This window comes from Globicephala melas, chromosome 3 (genome assembly GCF_963455315.2).
Source record: "Globicephala melas chromosome 3, mGloMel1.2, whole genome shotgun sequence".
In the NCBI taxonomy this organism is placed as follows: Eukaryota; Metazoa; Chordata; class Mammalia; order Artiodactyla; family Delphinidae; genus Globicephala; species Globicephala melas.
Genome location: NC_083316.1, coordinates 158,535,961 through 158,557,373, shown reverse-complemented (window position 1 = coordinate 158,557,373; position 21,413 = coordinate 158,535,961). Strand labels below are relative to the sequence as shown.

General features: G+C 43.2%; 1 protein-coding gene across 1 annotated transcript in view; it reads right to left on the bottom strand.

Annotated features, from left to right (window-relative positions):
* Positions 1-272: 272 nt before the first annotated feature.
* Positions 273-21,413, bottom strand: part of NWD1 (NACHT and WD repeat domain containing 1) — a 68,444-nt gene continuing 47,303 nt past the window's right edge. Inside the window, 6 exon segments of the mRNA XM_030880224.2 lie at positions 273-1,510; positions 1,512-1,669; positions 3,232-3,340; positions 8,862-8,949; positions 17,991-18,262; positions 20,879-21,087. Of these exon segments, the coding sequence (XP_030736084.2) occupies positions 1,367-1,510; positions 1,512-1,669; positions 3,232-3,340; positions 8,862-8,949; positions 17,991-18,262; positions 20,879-21,087 (980 nt within the window). The 3' untranslated portion in view covers positions 273-1,366.

Below are 21,413 nucleotides of genomic sequence, written 5' to 3'. Positions count from 1 at the left end.
TCTACTATCCATATAGCAAAAGGCCCAGAAGCAAGTGGGGCTTTTAGAAGGCTGCAGGCAAAGAAGAAAGAGCCATTTAAGTGGAGCGCAAACAGTTGGACTGTTGAACTTGCACAAGGCAGAAGTGGTCCAAAAGCACAGCAGGGAGATGTCGGTAACTTTTTCCATCTGCTTCCAAGAGCCTCCAGTTTTTAAGATAAAAAGTATCATTATTCTTAAAGTGCGGGAGCCAGGGAGTAGAGATGGAAGAATGATAACAGGTTTACTGTTTTAATGCCAAGTTGGGTCATGAGTCAGCTCAGGAACTAGAGACATGGGCCAAATGTGCCTATAAGTGTAAATTTGAGCCAATTGCCAACTTTAAAAAACGAGAACGTTTCTCACAAAAGTTTGGATTTCTGGCTTTACTTATGACAACAGGAAGCTCTGGCACCAGTAGGCTGCTTTCCCCATGGTGATTCTGGGGTAGAGTCAAGGTACTTGTGTCTACCCAAGACACAGCAGTGCCCTCCATATTCCCATTGTCACTATCACTCTCTGCTGGTCACCCAGGTGCACAGCAATTGTCTAGATTACTCGTTGGCCCCTGTGGGCATTTGAATGTGCCACCCATGGAATTGATGTTTGTGCTTCTGAGTCTAAAATTAAAGTGAGGTGGTCCCAATAATAATTGGGACAGGAAGGCTCTGGGCTTTCATTTCTCAGAGTTCTTGCACCTCGGGCTCATGATTTTGAGCAAATCACAGTTACCTCTGCAAGGCTGTTTTTTCATCTCTGAAATGCATGCAGAAACTCCTGCCCTCCCTAACGTATGGGCTGTGATAAGGATCAGACTATAGCACCCGGTGCTTTATAATCTATAAAGCTCTGTGGTCCACATTTGTGTTTTAGTTGGTCTCACATCCATCCATCCCCGCTTGACCTGCTACAAGCACCCTAGTTTCCCTGGGGAATAGCCTCTCCCCTTCTCAGTCTACATGGTTAGGTGGTGTTGACTCCATCCTCAGCCTGGATGGGCATGGGGTCAGGCCCACCAATCAGAGTGTTGCATTCTTCCCAGAGATAGCTTTGTGTTCCGGGATGGGTGTATGAGCTAATTGGGGCCAATAGACTTAGAACCAGGACTTTGGTTCAAACTGTTGGAAAAGGGAAACTCTCTTTTCTACTGAACTTTGCTGTCATGTTGCTAACTTGGGGGTGTTGGGTCTGTAAATGGAGCTGACAAGGAGGAGAAAAAAACGGAAAGATGGTAGGAAGCAAGGTCTGGGTCACATAATCGGAGGCTTTGGGTCCAGATATACATCAACACATACAGTCTTTTTGCTTCAGGTTGAATGGGGCTAACTCACTGGAGACACGGGGGGGTTTACACTAGCAGGCAGACTTGTGAGCATTTGTTTGATTTAGATTCGTTTCCCTGGGCACTCCCTGATCTTGAGTCCTGGAGTGCTCCTGCAGCAGCAATCAGCTCTTCTCTCTGCCTGGATTTGACCATCTACACTGCTTTTTTTGAAGTTTTTGAGAGAGTCCTGTTGTGAGATTCTTGATGAAGGGCACTGGAAACGTTCACAGTTGAGATAGCCATGTGTGGTGGGGGCAATGAAGCCATTGGAGGTTGGGATGATTCTGTTCACCACGGCATGGACAAACTGGATGGCCAGCAGTGTGCCTGTCGGGGGAAGTGGAGGGGAGGGTACAACAGATAAAAATGTGGCCACAGAGATCCAATCTCACACATTGAGAGTTGGCTGCATGGGGTCAAATCTCTGCTATGCCCCTTACTAGCTTAGGCATGAAAGCCAGCCTCTCAGAGTCCCTCTTGCTTCATCTGCAATATGCGAACAATAACTGAGCCTACCTGCTGAGGGGAATTCTGAAGATTTGAAGATGTCATGCGTGTCAGGTGCTAACTATCAGTTTCAGCCAGAGCGAATTCAGTAAATATTATTATTGGAGGAGGAATGGGAAGACGTGTTGTGAACCTGCACAGGATGGGCTTTTAAGGCCACAATCCACAGACCTCACCTTCTGAGCCATCATCTTTTGGCCAGGCATCTCTGTTACTCTGTATTAGACTACAATGTATTGGATTATAATGTATTCAATTATAATGATGCAATCACAATGTTTTCAGTTATACTGTATTCGATTACAGTGTATTCAACTCTACCTGATATTCACTCAGCCACTTACTTGCTTTGTGACCTTGGGAAAGTTCCTTAATCACTCTGAACTTCAGCTTCTTCATTTGTCAGATGGAGATAGCAATAGCTCCTAAACCCCTGCCAGTGTCATAAGGGTTCCTTTCTCTATAGGAGAATGTGACAGAGGTGACCATGGGGACCAGGCAGACCAGCTTGAAACCACAGCCCACCCCATCTCTCAGAGCCTCAAATTTTGTAAAGTGGTGATGCCTATTGAGAGAATTAAATGGCATGGTGACAGTACCCAGGACACAAGAAATGTTAACTCCTGTTACTATGTCCTTAGTGTAATATTGAACAGAGTGAGAGATGTGAGGTTTTCAAAGTGGTTGATCTTAAGATGCCCCAAACATTTACAGGGTCTAAGGAAAGAAAATGAATGAAGGTCAACATCCTATAAGATACAACATGTGAACATTGCAAATCTAGCTAATAAACTATTCAATGAAACATGTTCTATCCTTCTACGCTGATGGATGTACCTTCAGAACCACCTGGAAGATCAGGTTTGGGTTGAGGATTCTTGGGCTCCTCAGTTACATGCCAGAATGTAATGGTGTGGGAGAGCCCAGCTGTCTGTGGCTTGCCCGCTTCTCTTCCCACATCCAGCTCCATCTTATATCCCTAGAGGCCTCAGACACATACATGTGAACCCCCCAACCTAGCTCACACATCCAGACTCCATGCACACCACTCCAAGACCACCCTCCAAGTCTGGGGGTGTATACACAAGAGGCACAGCCCACTTTCAGAAAGATAGAGCTGGGGAAGAGGCCTGCACAGGCCCTAAAGAGGGCTCCTGGGCAGGTGGGGAGGGTGTTCTGGAGTTCTAGGTACTCAGAGCATGGGTCTAGAAGAGGAGGTAAGCTCCCATTGGGTCTGTCCCCTGAGCCTGCAGATACTTCTCTAAGCAGAGGGACCCAGCTAGGGGAAGCTGGAGTGGGGCCCTCTAATGGCCAGGATCCAGAACAGAGTCCTTCATTTCCAGATCTAAGCTCAGTCCTACCTGCAAAGCAAAATGACTCACCATCCAGCACACTCCAGACGATTATGGAGCGATCTTTCAAGCCTGCGTAGACGTACTTGTCATCCTTGGAGAAGCAAGCACATTGGACACCTCTACAGTAAGAACTCTGCTGAAAAAGGTAATGTGATCTTGATTTCAGACTGAAAGACACCTAGGAGCGCAGCCTCAAGGCACTCGTATGGGAAGCCAGACTTATAAGCACCTTTTGAGAGATGGATCAAGTTAAAACCTGGAAAGATGGGTAGCATCGATATTCCCAGGACCAAAACACGTCTTCAAAGAGATTGGATTGAGAGGATTAGTGACATTTTGCACTGGAGAATGGGAATTATAGGGTTTAATTTCTTAAATGACCTTGGTTATACAAGTATTAGCTCCAATTGTATTTAATTAAAAGCTATATGCTAAATGCAGTTTGGGATCCTAGAACAGAAAAAGAGAATTCACTGAAAAACATATGATCCCAATAAAGTTGATAGCTAATGATATTGTTCCCATGTTACTTTCTTAGTTTTGAAAAACATACTCTAGTTGCATAAGATGTTAATATCAGGGGAAGCTGGGTGAAGGGTAGGTAAATAGGAACATCTGCATTATCTTCACAACTTAATCTGTAAATCTAAAATCATTCCAGGGACTTTCCTGGTGGTCCAGTGGTTGGGATTTCACCTTCCAATGTGGGGGGTGCGTGTTCGATCCCTGCTTGGGGAGCTAAGATCCCACATGCCTTGCAGCCAAGAAACCAAGACATGTAACAGAAGCAATGTTGTAACAAACTTGGTAAAGACTTTAAAAAATGGTCCCCATAAAAAAAAATCTCAGAAAAAAATCATTCCAAATTAAGTTTTATTTTTTAAAAAAACCCAAAAAGCTAGGTGTATTTAACTGCTGTGGTGACATTTCCCATCTCAATGAGGCAAAAGATTACTTACCTGAGCCTTATAGTGGCTTCGTAAAAATAAATGTCAAGTGGGATGAAGGCTTTTTAAGACAAAACTTTTTAAGACAAAACACAGGCTTTTTAAGACAAAACTTTTTAAGACAAAACACATATTCTGTTCTCTTAGTTACAAGATCGTCTCCCTTAGTTTATTAACAATTTCTATATCTTGCAACCTAAGGTATAATCTTTGTTCTCCATCTGAGAAACTGGAATAATAGCAACAACCTTACAAGATTGTTGTGAGGATTAAATTATAGAATGATATGTATATTTTGCATAATTACATAATGTGAATTTGTAAATATATAATACAGCTCTTAATCATATTGATACAAAAATTATAACTCCTTACGAGATGGACAGTGCAAACTGTCTTAGACATTTTGTATGAAAAGAAGTCACCAGTTTCCCTTTTCAGAGCCTTCACAGTTGCTGTTCCTTCTGCCTAGAATGCTGTTCCACAAGACTTATCTGACCTTCTTAAATAGCAGCCCTTGCCCATCTCTACCTCTCTTTATCTTGGCCTATTTTTCTTCAAAGCTCTTGCTGCACCTCAACCATCATGTATTTGCTGCTTTGTTTTTTTGTTTGTTTGTTTTTGCGGTACGCGGGCCTCTCACTGTTGTGGCCTCTCCCGCTGCGGAGCACAGGCTCCGGACACGCAGGCCCAGCAGCCATGGCTCACGGGACCAGCCGCTCCGCGGCATGTGGGATCCTCTCAGACCGGGGCACGAACCCGTGTCCCCTGCATCGGCAGGCGGACTCTCAACCACTGCGCCACCAGGGAAGCCCTGATTCACTTTTTTATAAAGCAGAAACTAACACAACATTGTAAAGCAATTATACTCCAATAAAGACGTTAAAAAAAAAAAAAGTACTTCTCTGAAGACTCTGGAGGGAGCCAGCCCTGCCAATGCCTTGCTTTCGGGCTTCTGGCCCCTAGAACAGTGAGTGAAGAAATTCTTGTTGTTTTTAGCCACCAGGTTTGTATGGTAATTTGTGACAGGACATTTGTTTTGATTTTAGAGAGATGAGGAAGTGGCAGGCACTGGAATAATGGGACTAGCATGGGACAACCAGGAGGTAGGAAAGGCCTGATGTGTTTGAAGACCAGCATGGAGGCCAGTGCGGCTGGAGCAGAGTGAAGGAAGGGGAGGTGAGTGAGAGGAAGGGGTGCCAGATTTAGCAAAACGACAACTGCAACAACAACAGGACACCCAGTTAAATTGGAATTTCAGAGGAACAGTGAAATTTTTATGAGTATATCCCACAAAGTTATGTGGGATATACTTATACTAAAAACTTGATTTCTTGTTTACCTGAAATTTAACTGAGTGTTCTGTATTTTATCTGGCAACCCTACCCAAGGGGACTTGTTCTCTTGTGTTCCAAATACTGTCTGAGTGAACGTTTTGTTGAGAGGACCCCTAGCAGCGCAGGGAGGTGAGTGAAGGCCAGATTATGCATGGCCTTCCAGGCCCCATACAGGAGAGAGTGCAGGCCCTGCTTCCGCTCAGCCAGTAACTGCACCATGGGACACACCGCAGCAGCTGGCAGAGAAACTCAGCTGTTTGTGTGTTTATTGTTTTTTTTTGAGTGGGAAGGAAGCCGCCCCCTTACTTTATAAAAAGATCTCTGTCCCTGGAACACCACAGATCGCCTGCTAAGTCACGCATTTCCATTGGCACCGACAGCTCAGGTCTCGGTGTGGGTGCTGGGTTAGCATGACCTCATTCAAGTGGATACCCTGTGCTTTCCCAGGAGTTATTGCTGACAAGATAGGCAAGCCATCAATTCTTCCAGAGGTTCAGAAATAAAACATTGTCGGTAAATAAACAAACATTCAGCATCTTATTTGAGGCTGCAGAGTCAAGCCTGACTATGAATTCAAATCCCAGCCCCTCCACTTACAGCTGTGTGACCTCAGGCAAGTTACCTAACTTCTCTGTGCCTCAGTTTCCTCATCTATAAATGAGAATAATAAAAGTGCCTACCTCCCAGGGCTATTGGGGTGTAAAGGAATTAACACATGTTAACTGTTTAGGATGGGTTCTAACACACTGTAAATACCCAGGTATTAACTACTGTTATTACAAGGTTAACTCTCTCACTGAGGAGTTACGGTATGAGGCTCTCTGCTGTGCACCTCACATGTGACATCTCGGTTTCGCCTCAAGACAATCCCTGGATCAAGTCAGGTCACTGAGGGCTGGGGGCTGAGTCTGCCTTATGTCTCTCCATGCTCCCTGTGGAACTACGTTTATTGAACTGTGCTTGAATGATAGCCTCACATGGAAGGATGTTATGGATGAAACATGTGTGTGGGAAACCGAAGAAATGCACCAAAATATCTGCTGTCCAAGGATATTTGCATTATACTCTTATGCAGTAAAGGATGAGCTCAGCAGGCCTGGGTCATCCACACCCTGCACGTGAAAGATTTGGTCCTCGTCTGGCTCCTGGAAGGTGACCTCTAAGCCCTTGGAATGTCCTGCCTAAAAGGAGTATCTTAGTTACCCTGAGGCCTTGGGCCACCCTGCATGGTCTATGCTCAGAGTGTGACGTATGGTGGGAGCTTTGGGACATGCCGTATCAGCTTGACCTCAGGGGTGGGGCTGGTGATTCAGGTTAGCTGTGCAAGGATCAGCCGTGTCTACATGACCATCTAGCAGTAAAAAGCTGGGACGCCAAGGCTGGGGTGAGATTTCCTGGTTGGCAGGACGCCATGGATGTTGTCATACATCATTGCTGGGTAAGTGAGCACTGCTTGCAAGACTCCACTGGAGGAGGACAAGCCCGTGCTTGGTCTCTCCTGGACTCTGCCCCGTGTGCCTCTTCCTTTTGCTGATTTTAATCTGTACCCTTTTGCTGCAATAAACTGTACCTGTGAGTGTAACAGCTCTTCTGAGTTCTGTGAGCCCTAAAACATCATCAGACCTGAAGATGATCTTGGGGACCCCTGATTCTATTTATCAATGAAATCCTTGCCTGATCTTAGCTGACTTAAGATTGAGGTACATCTTGCAAGCAAAGGTTGGTTCCCAAAACTGTGGATGGAAAAACTGCTCAGGCTCCTTCTTCTCACTGGAGGCTGGAAAGAGCCGCACTTGAAACCCAACTGTAACAAGTTTCTAGGTCACTGAGGTCCTCAACGCCTTTGGTCTCAGTCTTGATTCTATTTTGTGCCACCAGGCTCATTTTCTTTTGTCTTTTGTTCCTGTTTCTCATGCTTATTTTATACACACTTAAGTCACTCGAAATTCTTTTGGAAACAGGATGGAGGGTATACATCCTTCAACCTGCCGTCAGTCAATCTGAGAGGATAAGCATTTATCTACTGGACCTGCACTCTCCAATACGGTTGGCACAAGTCACACGTGGCTATTAATGAGGCTGGTCTCAAGAGATGAGCCATAAGTATAAAATACATGCTAGATATCAAAAACTTCACACAAGAATTTTAAAAGTAATGTGAAATATACCATTAACATCATACTGATTTCATGTTGGCTTTTGGGGTCTATTGTATTAAATAAGATATATCATTAACACAAATGTCACCTGTTTCTTTTTACCTTGTTAACGAGGGTCAGGAGAAAATTCACAGTATAAATGTGGCTCACATTCATAGTCTGCGTTACTGGACAGTGCTGGTCTAAAGTGTCTTTGGCCCCTGGAAATGGCTTTGTAAAACTCAGACTGATTTAAGGGCAGTGAAAGTAATCTGTATGATACTATAACGATGGATATACATCATGATACATTTGTCCAGACCCACAGAATATACAACACTAAGAGTGAACCATAATGTTAGCTATGGAGTTTGAGTGAGGATGCTGTGTCAGTGTAGGTTCAAATTCACCACTCTGGTGGGCCATATTGAAAATGGGGGAGGTTGTGTGTGAGTGGGAGCACAGCCCCACACACGGGTATATGGAACTCTCTGTATCTTCTGTTTGGCTGTGAACCTAAAACTGCTCTAAAATTTTTTTCTTTAAAAAAAAATCGGGATGTGGAGCACCTGTTGGTCACCTCTACCAGGTAGCCTTCCCTGATTGCTTCAGACTAAGGAAAGGGAATCCTATCACATGTTCCTATAGCCCCTGTTTCTTATCTTGACATAGCACCAACCAGTCTTTCTTGTGGCTGGGGTAGTGTGGGCTGAGTGTACCCTATCCTCTCACCCTACCTCCCTCTATCCCTGTGACTCTCTGGCAGGAATAACCACTCCCATTTCCAAGATAATGGACCGGAAGCCCAGAAAGGTTCAGAGATTTATCCAGAACATGTGTTGGCAAACTACAACCCGTGGGTGAAAATTGGCTGGTCCCCGATTTTTATATGTGAGCTAATAGTTTTTAAGTTTTTTACATGCTTGAAAAAACTAAAATAAGATTACTATTTCATAACACATGAAAATGGTATGAAATTCAAATTTCAGCATCCATGAAAGTTTTATTGGCGCATAGCCATACTCACTTGAAATATCGTCCATGGAGGCTTTCGAATTACAAGGGCAGGGTTGGATAGTTGTGACAGAGGCAGGCAATGATGTTTATTTACTATGAGGCTCTTTGCAGAAAAAGTTTGCTGACCCTCTTCCCCCTTCCCCCAAGCCCCTCTCCACTTCCAACCAAATCCAGAGTTGCCGCCTCATGACTCCAAATGAGAGCTAAATGCTACCTGCAGCGAGAAGGGACTCATCTTCAGAGACCACCAGGAACCCCACGGCTTCTGGAAGCTTCTCCAGCAGGCTGTCTCCTTCGGAGGAAACCCGTGCAGAATCAAGGGTGTCCATCAAGCATTTCCACTGGGTTAAGTGTTCAGGGTCAAGAGCTTGCATTTGACGCAGGGCTCTGCCACTCACCAGCTCTGTGATCCTAAGCAAATTCCTTAGCCCCTGGCTGCCTCAGTTACCTCATCTGTTAAATGGGAGATGATACCAGGACTGCCTCACAGGGCTATCGTGGTTAAGAAGTGCATAGGATGGTTCCCTCTGGCCCATAATCAGTCCTCCCAAAGTGGCAGCTATTATTATTACTGTTGACATTGTTTTCATAACCAACTCGGGGACCCAGAGAACATCCCAGCACTCTAGTTTTCTACCCCCAGAAGCGCTCTGAAGATCTCAAATAAAGTCGAAAGGTAGGTTGGCGCCGGAGGAGGGCAGCATCATTCTCCCCATTCTCGAGTGGCAGAAATGAACTGGTTTTGTTCAGATCTAAGAGGAAGGTTTGGGGTTTCTTTTTTTCCTTTCTTTCTTTTTGCTTTTGTTTTTGTTTTAAGCAAGGGTAGGAGGAAGTGAATTTCTACATGGCTGTTGATGAAATAAAAATTATATTTTAATTTATAGTTTACAAAACTAATTTATATGTTAAGGCAGGACAAGAAAAAATTAAACATAAAATTCTCTCTCTGTGTTAGTTTGGGTATTCTCCTCCCCTAAGGTGCGGTGTGGTTTGCATTACACGTTAACCAGAGCTCCTCAAAGATGGGAGTGCCTGCTCAACCGTAAACATCAATTTTTCCCCCTTTCTTCTGACACTAGCAATGTAACTTCTTAAAAGAATTGTGTTCCTCTATGACATAAATCACAGCAAGATCCTTTTTGACCCACCTCCTAGAGAAATGGAAATAAAAACAAAAATAAACAAATAGGACCTAATGAAACTTAAAAGCTTTTGCACAGCAAAGGAAACCATAAACAAGACCAAAAGACAAGCCTCAGAATGGGAGAAAATATTTGCAAATGAAGCAACGGACAAAGGATTAATCTCCAAAATTTACCAGCAGCTCATGCAGCTCAATAACAAAAAAACAAACAACCCAATCCAAAAATGGGCAGAAGACCTATGTAGACATTTCTCCAAAGAAGATATACAGATGGCCAACAAACACATGAAAGAATGCTCAACATCACTAATCATTAGAGAAATGCAAATCAATGCATTAGAGAAATGCAAATCAAAACTACAATGAGGTATCACCTCACACCAGTCAGAATGGCCATCATCAAAAAAATCTAGAAACAGGGGCTTCCCTGATGGCGCAGTAGTTGAGAGTCCACCTGATGATGCAGGGGACACGGGTTCGTGCCCCGGTCTGGGAGGATCCCACATGCCGCGGAGTGGCTGGGCCCGTGAGCCATGGCCGCTGAGCCTGCGCGTCCGGAGCCTGTGCTCCACAATGGGAGAGGCCACAACAGTGAGAGGCCCGCATACCGCAAAAAAAAAAAAAATCTAGAAACAATAAATGCTGGAGACAGTGTGGAGAAAAGGGAACACTCTTGCACTGTTGGTGGGAATGTAAATTGATACAGCCACTATGGAGAACGTACGGAGGTTCCTTAAAAACTAAAAATAGAACTACCATACGACCCAACAATCCCACTACTGGGCATATACCCTGAGAAAACCATAATTCAGAAAGAGTCATGTACCAAAATGTTTATTGCAGCTCTATTTACAATAGCCAGGACATGGAAGCAACCTAAGTGTCCATCAACAGATGAATGGATAAAGAAGATGTGGCACATATACACAATGGAATATTACTCAGCCATAAAAAGAAACGAAATTGAGTTATTGGTAGTGAGGTGGGTGGACCTAGAGTCTGTCATACAGAGTGAAGTATGTCAGAAAGAGAAAAACAAATACCGTATGCTAACACATATATATGGAATCTAAGGGAAAAAAATAAGGTCATGAAGAACCTGGGGCAAGACGGGAATAAAGAGAATGGACTTCACCTACTAGAGAATGGACTTGAGGATATGGGGAGGGGGAAGGGTAAGCTGTGACAAAGTGAGAGAGTGGCATGGACATATATACACTACCAAACGTAAAATAGATAGCTAGTGGGAAGCAGCCGCATGGCACAGGGATGTTGGCTCGGTGCTTTGTGACCGCCTGGAGGGGTGGGACAGGGAGGGTGGGAGGGAGGGAGAGGCAAGAGGGAAGAGATATGGGAACATATGTATATGTATAACTGATTTGTTTTGTTATAAAGCAGAAACTAACACACCATTGTAAAGGAATTATACTCCAATAAAGATGTTAAAAAAAAAAAAAGAATAGTGTTCTTTCCCAGCTCTGTAGGGGGTCGTGGTGACTCGCTGCTCGCTTTGTACTTGTTTACCGGGCTTGTATATCCTTGGTGAACTTTATGTAAAATACCAGCATGTCATTCTGATGTATGATCGTTTGTCTAAAAATGTATATGACTGTGCCTTCGACTTCCAACAGGCAGCACAGTTCTCAGAGCTTTCTGAGAATCTGCTTCCCGGGTTATAATCCTCAGTTTAGCTCAAATAAAATTCCCTTTTTTCTTCTTTTTTTTTTTTGCAGTACGCGGGCCTCTCACTGTTGTGGCCTCTCCCGCTGTGGAGCACAGGCTCCGGATGCGCAGGCTCAGCGGCCATGGCTCACGGGCCCAGCCGCTCCGCGGCACGTGGGATCCTCCCAGACCGGGGCACGAACCCGCATCCCCTGCATCGGCAGGCGGAGTCTCAACCACTGCGCCACCAGGGAAGCCCCCTTTTTTCTTCTTAACTTGATAGTTAATTGAATTTTCGTCGACAGTGTTATTGCTGATTTTTTCAAAAACGTGATTCTTTTAAAACTTAAAAAAATTAAACTGTAATACTGTATAATTTAAAAAAAAGAAGAAATAGCCAGAGCTCCCCACGAGCATCTTTTCACCTTCCCCGCCGTTCTGCTTTCTCCCTGGAAGGCATCTTTGTCTATGTTTGTTGAGAATCCGTTTGTGTAGGTAAACATTTACACAAGCCTCCTTTCTCCACCATCCCTCGTAGATATTGTTCTGCAAGTTGCTTTTTTCGCTTAATGTGTCTGGGGTAGCGGTTCTCAACTGGAGCAAGGGGTGATTTTGTCCCTCCCCGCTGAGAACACTGGGCAACGTCTTAGAGACATTTTTGGTTGTAAAGATAGGGCAGATGCTCTGCATCGAGTGAGCAGTGGCTACGGATGCTGCTGAACACCCTACAACGCATAGGACGGCCCCCAATGGCAAAGAAGGACCTGGCCCCAGCTGTCAATGGCACCCAGGTGTAGCATAGCGCTTAAGAGCGTGGACCCTAGAGCCAGACTGCTTGAGTTCAAATCCTGTCTGTGACACTTCCTAGCTGTGTGACCGTAGGCAAATGACTTCATCTCTCTGTGCTTCAGTTTAACGCATCTGTAACATAGAGATAATGGCAGCAGCTACATCTTAGCTGTGTTTTGAGGGTTAAATGAGATAATAGGTATAAAAGTCCCTGGAATAGCCCTTAGTACACAGTGAGCGCTATGTGAGAGTTTATTATTTCCATGAAAGTATCTCTAGGCCAGGGGTCGGCAAATTTTCCTGTAATGGGCCAGATAGTAAACACTTTAGACTTTGTGGCCATGTGGTCTCAACTTTGCCATTAGAGCACAAATGCAGCCATTTGTAGACAAACGGTGTGGTTATGTGCCAAGACAACATCATTTATGGACATTAAATACGGATTCTATGGAATTTTCACATGTCACATGTGACAAGATATTCTGCTTTTAAAAATCGTTTTTCAACCATTAAAATCAGAAAAACCATTCTCAGCTCATGGGCTGAGCAAAAACAGGCAGTGGACCAGAGTTAGCTGACCACTGCTCAAGGCTATCTAATTTTTTATAGTTATGTAATCTTCCATGGTATAAAATTTCCTTAATTCACTTAACTATTTTCCCATAGATGGACATTTCAGATCATGTCAATGTTTTGCTATTACATGGAGGGATACTATCGTCAAGGCTGGTCTCATTTTAAGTGAGGGGTATATATCTGAAGATCTCAGATAATACAAAACATGACAGATTTGGGAGGGATTTTCCCCTTGGATGGATGAAGGATGGTAGGTGTTTCTGTCCACCAGCTACAGTGCCGCTGCCACTCACACTAGTGTAAACACAGTCTTCAATTCACCTACCCCCACCCCTCGCTGCGAGATCATAAGATGCTAAATAAATTTTAAATGTGTTTGCATTTTCCCTATTTATGTGCATATTTCCTAAATGTGCACATAAAATGAGACTGAATACTTTTATAATATTATTTCGTATTTACCTAAGTCAAATTCACATGAAATGAGGCCACACTCTGTTTACATTTGTGTGCACATGGGCAAGTATTTAAGATGGGGATGTGACTTTTTAATCTTAGACTCAGCAAGACTTCTCTCCCAAGGGTTTCACCAATCTATACCCCCATGAAGAAGGCAAAGTGCCCAAGAAATGGATTTCCTTTTCACAAAAATACGTACTTTTTATGTTCAAAATAAGAGCTCTATTACATGCACTTTGCTGAACCAGATAAATTTGGGGAGGTGTTTTTAAAACATTAACATTTTGATAGTAAAATAAAGCTCCCTTCCTGACAAAATCATCCTTCCATGCATTAGTCAGTTTCAAAGTTTCACTGAATTGCAATGACTAAAGGCAGGTGGTAGTAGGCTCTCTGGTCTCAAGGTTGGAATTGCCCTATGCAGGCAGCACATGCAACATTACAGTTGTGCTCAGAAGAAATGCATGTGTTTATTTCAGAGCAGGATGGGGTCTATTTACATTTTTTTTTTTTTTTTTTTTTTGTGGTACGCGGGCCTCTCACTGCTGTGGCCTCTCCCGTTGCGGAGCACAGGCTCCGGACGCGCAGGCTCAGCGGCCATGGCTCACGGGCCCAGCTCCGCGGCATGTGGGATCTTCCCGGACCAGGGCATGAACCTGTGTCCCCTGCATCGGCAAGCAGACTCTCAGCCACTGCGCCACCAGGGAAGCCCTATTTACATTTTTACCTTGTAGGTTTCATGTTATTTCAACCCCAGGCTCTTAGCTGACATATACATGATCTTCTTTCATAGCTTGCAGGTCTAGAGGCTCTAGCATCTTGAGTTCCACTTGGACTTCAACATTTCAGAGCCAGCTTGGATGAGGAGTGATGGCTGGGTACCACACAGGAACTTTGGTGCAAGAGGACTGCTTTTCCCAAGACCAAATAGTTCTAGAGTCTTTGGGTACCTACTTTTTCAAGCTCTGATTTTCCTAGGACACAGACAGCTTTGAGCTGAGCTTTCTCCTCTAGTTACTGCTTCTGGTGCTCTTCCTTTATTCATTGGACTTTCATCTGGTGTTATATCCCCACAGCCTGAAGAACTTATTTCCAGCATTTCTTTTTTTTTCCCCCCAGCATTTCTTATAGTGCAGATTTGTTGGAGACAAGTTCTCTCAGCCTTTATTTGCCTAAAAATGTCTTTTATTTCGCTTTCAGTTTTGAAGGATAATTTCCCTGTAAATAGGAGTCTAGGTTGACAGGTTTTGGCTTTTTCTTTCAAATTACAGATGCCATTCCTTCCATTGTCTCTGTCCCCATTGTTTTCCATGAGAAATCAGCTGTAGATCTTATCATGGACAACCATGGTATGTAATGGGTCTTTTTTCCTCTGGCTGCTTTTAATATTTCTCTCTTTATCTTTGGTTTTTGGCAGTTTGATTATGATTGCTGAATTATGGCTTTCTTTCTTTTGACTGGTAGAGAGTGGAGAATTGAGACGGGGAAGGGAAGCAGCCAATAAACGTGGCTCATCAAGCCAGTTACCAATGCAGGCAAACATAGCTGAGTCCTGCTGGGGATGCTCTGAGAGAGAGTGTAGAGCATGCATCAGAGATGCCCCCACTGAGCGGCCAAGAGCTGGGTGGGGTTCTATGCACCACCTCTATTTCAGGTTGGCTGAGGACTGCTCCCAGGAGCATTAACGCAGAGGCCAAGTGTGCTGGTGTGTGGGGAGAGGAGATAGAAAAAAACCTCAACCAGGTGCAGAGTCACAGGTGTGCAGCTGTAATGTAGGTGCCTGACAACAAGCTTTTTGATTGCTGAGGCAGCCATTTCAAAAGACATCCATCTTGAATAAACATGTTGGCAGCTACCAGCAAAACAACTAGATAAGGAACCAGGATGTCCACCCATGAAGGTTCCTCTTTCAGAAAGCCCTGGAGAACCTAGATAACTGACCACTTGGGTGACGCCCTTCCCCTTCCTCTGTCCTAATTCCTCCCCATATGTTTTAAATTTGCCAATAAAGAGTGAATCCACAAAATGCTAGACACCCCACCCTCAGACCCCAATAAAGGCAGAGCCCCAAGTCCATGTTTGCTCACTCCCTCTCTCAACTCTCTCTCTCCCCTCAACTTCACTGTGTGGCCCTTGGGCGTGCTATTCACTTTCCTCAAAGTTCCCTGATGGTTTCTTGCTGAAGTGCATCCTGTGATCATAAGAAGAGCCACAAGAGCCGGCCCAGTCATAAATAGGGGCTCCGTGGGAGAAATGTGTGTAGAGCCCCCTATGAGTGATGTGTGCCCAGACAAGCACCATAGGCATTCCTAACTGAGGGCACTGCCATCAGTAGGCTTGGGACTGACAGAATAGTCTTCAGAACTGAGGGGATCGGGATGGGGCACCAAAGGTGAGTTATATAGGGAGAAATCTGAGTTAACTAGCACCATGTTTCCAATTCACTCCAGTGTTATCTTAGCATCCGCACCCCAGTTGGAAGCCTGAACAAGTGCCCATCTGTCCATCTCTTGTTGTGGCCCTGGATGTAGGTGCCATGTTCCCTCTCCCCATTTTACAGATGAGGAAACTGAGGCTCAAAGAAGGGCTGAGTAGCCCAAGAATAGAACTAGGTAAAGGCAGGAGTGGGATTTTCTTTTCTGTTTTTTTTTTGTTTTTGTTTGTTTGTTTATTGAAATATAGTTGATTTACAATGTTATGTTAGTTTCTGGTGTACAGCAAAGTGACTGTTTTATATATATATATTCTTTCCCGTTTTTCATATACTTTTCCATTATGGTTTATTACAGGATATTGAATATAGTTCCCTGTGCTATACAGTAGGACCTTGTTGTTTATCTATTTTATACGTAGTAGTTTGTATCTGCTAATCCCAAACTCCTAATTTAGCCCTCTCCCCACCTCCTTTCCCCTTTGCTAACTATAAGTTTGTTTTTTACATCTGAGAGTCGGTTTCTGTTTTGTAAATAATTCATTTGTATCATATTTTAGATTCCACATATAAGTGTTATCATATGGTATTTGCCTTTCTCTTTCTGGCTTACTTCACTTAGTATGATAATCTCTAGGTCCATCCATGTTGCTGCAAATGGCATTATTTCAATCTTTTTTTTTTTTTTTTGCGGTACGTGGGTCTCTCTCACTGTTGTGGCCTCTCCCGTTGTGGAGCACAGGCTCCAGACGCGCAGGCTCAGCGGCCATGGCTCACGGGCCCAGCCTCTCCGCGGCATGAACCTGTGTCCCCTGCATCGGCAGGCGGACTCTCAACCGCTGCGCCACCAGGGAAGCCGTATTTCATTCTTTTTATGGCTGAGTAGTATTCCATTGTATATATATGCCATATCTTCTTTATCCATTCATCTGTTGATGGACACTTAGGTTGCTTCCATGTCTTGGCTATTGTAAAGAGTGCTGTAATGAACACTGAGGTGCATGTATTTTTTTGAATTAGAGTTTTCTCTGGATTTATGCCCAAGAGTGGGATTGCTGTATCATATGGCAACTCTAGTTTTAGTTTTTTAAGGAACCTCCATACTGTTTTCCATAGTGGCTGCACCAATTTTCATTCAGGACTAGGATTTTCAAACTCAAGTGTGTCTGACCCTAAGGTCCAAGTTCCTTGCTAGGCTGAAGGATATTACTGAGGACAATCAGTGAATGAAGGAGTAAAGGGAAGCAACCGAGAGGCCTGATGAAAGGGCTGGGGATGTCCTCCACGATCGTGTTTGGTGCCTTGATTGCTCAGGGAGGCTACAAGGTATGAGGTCCAGAAATGTGGGGCTTTGGGATGATTCTTTAGTGGCCATATTCCTCCCTTCCTCAAACTCTCACTTCCTCAACAGGACATACAAGACCATCTGCGATCCATTTCCACGCCACCTCTCTTTTCCCTATAACACCAGGCGTGTTCCTACTTTCCCACCATGATATCCCCTATTCCCCCCGTCTTCCCTTATTCATCTTGGAAATCCTTCTTCTTCTGAGGCTTCCCCCCCGCCCCGGAGGGAAGCCTTCCCAGACTGCCTCTTTCAGAAGTATTTGTTCCTTCCCCCAACCAAGAACACACTATTTCTACCTCTACTGAAAACAGACCCTGTTACTCTGTGTCACTATAAGTCATTGGCAAACCTGGCTCCCTCCCCAGATTGAGTTCCTTGAGGATGTGGCTGGACTCTTATACTTCTACAGCCCCTCCAATGCCTGGCAAGCTGCCCTTGTTCCTCCGCCTACGACTTCTATATAACTCACTCTTGGTGCCCCATCCATATCTCCTCAGCATACTCCTCTATTCCCGAAGGCTGCTCACCACACACCTGCAACTCTGCACTGGGTTGTTTTTTCTGACCCTATCCTTCCACACACTTGGCCTCTGTGTTAATGTTCCTGGGAGCAGCCCTCACCTAACCACTGATGGAGCTGGTGGATAGAACCCCAGCTCCTGACCCCTCAGCAGGGACAGTTCTGATGCACATTCTATACTTCCTCCCAGATCATCCCCAGCAGGATTGAGCACCAACAATCGCCCACACTGGCCAGCCCCCAGGAGACACCAAGAGATGTTTCCTGGACTGCGCTGAATTGCAGATCCCTAGAATGAAGAAGCCCAGTGTCATTTATTAAAAGATCAAAGGTGAGATGGTTTCTCGCAACTTCTAGGCCATCTGAGCATTTTGGAGCTGAATTAATGTTGGCATCCTATTCAGTCAATTTGCTTACCAAAGAGATGGAGCCCTTGCTGGACCTGGTCACCGTCTTTCTTTGTTTCTGGACTGAGACCCCATAGGTTATTGTTTCTTCTTTGATGCTGGACAAATGTTGCTTCCTTTGCAGTGTTCCTGTGGCTGAACTCCACAGACTGACCACGTCACCCTGCAACACCGTCAGCAACGTGGCCTTGGAAGCCAGCACTGCCGTGCACACCCAGGGGTCAGAGGCATCCCCCAGGATATGGAAAATCAGCTCTTCAGTTTCCAGATTCCAAGCATTGATCTAAAGGAATGATGAAAAGAAAGAGCCATGTCAGAGGGAGACCTAGTCTGCAAGTTTTCCAGAGTTGAATGCAAGACCTCTTCTTTTTGTCATTGCAATTAAAAAATTTTTTATCTTTGTACAGTTTTGTAAAGTTCCTTTCCATTTACAGTTATTACAAAATATTGGCTATATTAAGACCTATTTTTTTTATAGTTCATGCATTTTATCGTCGACACTCTGTCAGTTTTAAAAAAAGGAGTGGGGAAGGGAGAGGGATCCTGGATTGGATCTTGGAATGGCAAAAGGACATTCATGAAAAAATGGATAAAATCCAAATAAATTCTGGAACTGAGTTGATAGTAATTGTCAATATTAATGTCTTAGTTTTGACAAATGTACACTGGTTATATAAGATGTTGACTTTGGAGAAGGTTGGAACAAGGCCATACGGGAACTCTCTCTACTATCTTTATAGCTTTTCCATAAATCTAAAATTGTTCTAAAATAAAAAGTTTTAAAAATAGAAGAACAGTCAGCTATGCCATGTGCCTATATGTTCATTCCAAGTAATTGCTGATTAATAATTAAAGAGGTTTCATTTTTAACCTTACCCCCAAAAGTATTTAAATAGTAAACATTTCCCATTAATTCTATTTGTGGGATTTACACTAAAGAAATAAGGAGAGATACACACAAAGATATATGTACGAGGAAAGTTACCTCAGCTATTTGAAAGTGCAAAGAAATGGAAACAACCTACATGCTCAGTAATGAGGGATTAGTTAAATAAACTACAGCAGAGCCATGCAACGGAATCTTATGAAATCACTAATCATGCTGTTTTTGAAGAATGTTTAAAGTTATGGGCAAAAATAGCTTTATAAAACTGCTTAGGGACTTCCCTGGTGGCACAGTGTTTAAGAATCCACCTGCCAATGCAGGGGACATGGGTGCGATCCCTGGTCTGGGAAGATCCCACATGCCTCAGAGCAACTAAGCCCATGTGCCACAACTACTGAGCCTGAGCTCTAGAGCACACACGCCACAACTACTGAGCCCACACCTAGAGCCTGTGCTCCACAGTAAGAGAAACCACCGCAGTGAGAAGCCTGCACCCTGCAACGAAGAATAGCCCCCACTCTCCACTGCTAGAGAAAGCCCTCACGCAGCAATGAAGAACCAATGCAGCCAAAAATAAATAAATTTATTTAAAACAACTGTGTATATGGTTTTATCCCCATTTTGTTTCATACACACATGCACATGTGCATACACACACATGCACCATGTAAAGCAAAATCATGTAAATGTTAATAATGGTAATGTTTGCAATTATTTATTATATATTATTTCTTTACTGTATTTTCCAAACTTTTGCTGATAACAAAGCTGATTTCTATAATCAGTCTTGAAATCAACCCACACTTCTGTAATATTGAAGCCTACATTGTCCAATAAAAATATAATGCAAGCCACACATGACTTTATATTTTTTATTAGCCACCTTAAAAAGGGTAAAAAGAAACAAGTGATATCAATTTCAATGATATACTTTATTTAACCCAGTATATCCAAATGTTATCATTTCAACATGTAATCAATATAAAATTATTATTGAAATATTTTACTTTTTCATGATACTGAGTCTTTGAAATCCACTGTGTGTTTTATACTTACAGCACATCTCAACTTGGAATAGCCACATTTCAAGTGCTCAATAACCACATCTAGCTGGTGGTTCTCCACTTTGGACAGCATAGTTTGTAAGCTACCAATATTACTTACATTAACAACCATCAATTACTAATAAAATAGAATAATTAATAGCTATTAATTATTTGTTGCTTACAATGTACCCAACACTATGAAGGGTGTTTTACATTCATTATCTCATGAGGTAGAGGAAGAATTGAGGCAGAGAGGTGAGGTGATACAATCAAGATTACTCAGCTTGCAAAGAAGTCAACTGGGACTTAGATACAGATTTGGCCTTTAATTGCTAAGCTTTAACCCATTTTTCTGTTGTGTGTTTCTATTCATAAAATGATCAGATTATAGAGTTATGATTGACAGAATGGAGTAACACAGCAGAAAACATATTGTTTTCAGATGCATGTGGAACATTTACCAAGAAAGAGCATTTCAATAAATTTGAAAGGATTCACATAATGCAAATGGAATTATATTAGGAAAAAAATAAGAGAACACTATCAGGGAACCTCTCAAATATTTGGAAATGAATACCACACTGCTAAATAGCCCATATATCAAAGAAGAAATCAAAAGGGAAATGCTAAAAATATTTTGAACTGAATGTAAATGATAATATAACATATCAAAGTTCATGGGATGTAGGTAAAGCAGTACTCAGAGGGAAATTTATAGCACTAAAAAAATGACTGCATTAAAAATGGTGAAAGGTCTTAACCCTTAGGATCAGAAAGATCTATCAAGATCATCTAATCCAACTATAAGTTTTGAAGCCCTTTATGGCACTCTCTCAAGTAGCTGTGTACCTCTGTTTACAGTCCCCCTGTCCCATATCAGGGAGCCCCTCCTTATATAAACACCATATGCCATCTTTGACTGCTCTGGTCTCAGCTTTACTTTGCAAACGGGGCAAGTGTTTGTTACCTTTGAGCTAGATGCTGAATGCACAACCTTCTTTGCTTCATCCACATGAAGGCTCGAGATCTGAGGTTCAGTGGGACCTTCTGAGCCTCCATCTCAAATGGTGAATTTCTCCTGGTTAGAGAGTAAGTTTCACAAGCACAGGGTGTGATCCTTCAAGGTAGAGATGGCAAGCGATCCTTTGGCAAACACTTTCACACACCTCACCCCTCCTGCAGCAGGCCAGGGTGGAGGATAGTATATTAGCTGGGAACATTTTGACCTTCCAACTACCATAACCTCTGCTGGCTTAGAAATTCCCTGGTTTCCCAAAGGAAAGATGGATAGATTAGAACATATCCAAATTACAAATAATGGAATGTGGCAAAGCTAAACTGAGTGTAACAACTGGTTGGGATTAAATCAATTGCCCAAATGTTGAATCTGTATTAAATAGAGATCATTGAAATGTATAAAAGGTTATCATCATCCAGGAAGTATTTAAAATTAATAAACAAAAAGTAAACCAAAATAAAATTATAAGAGAAGATTTCATACT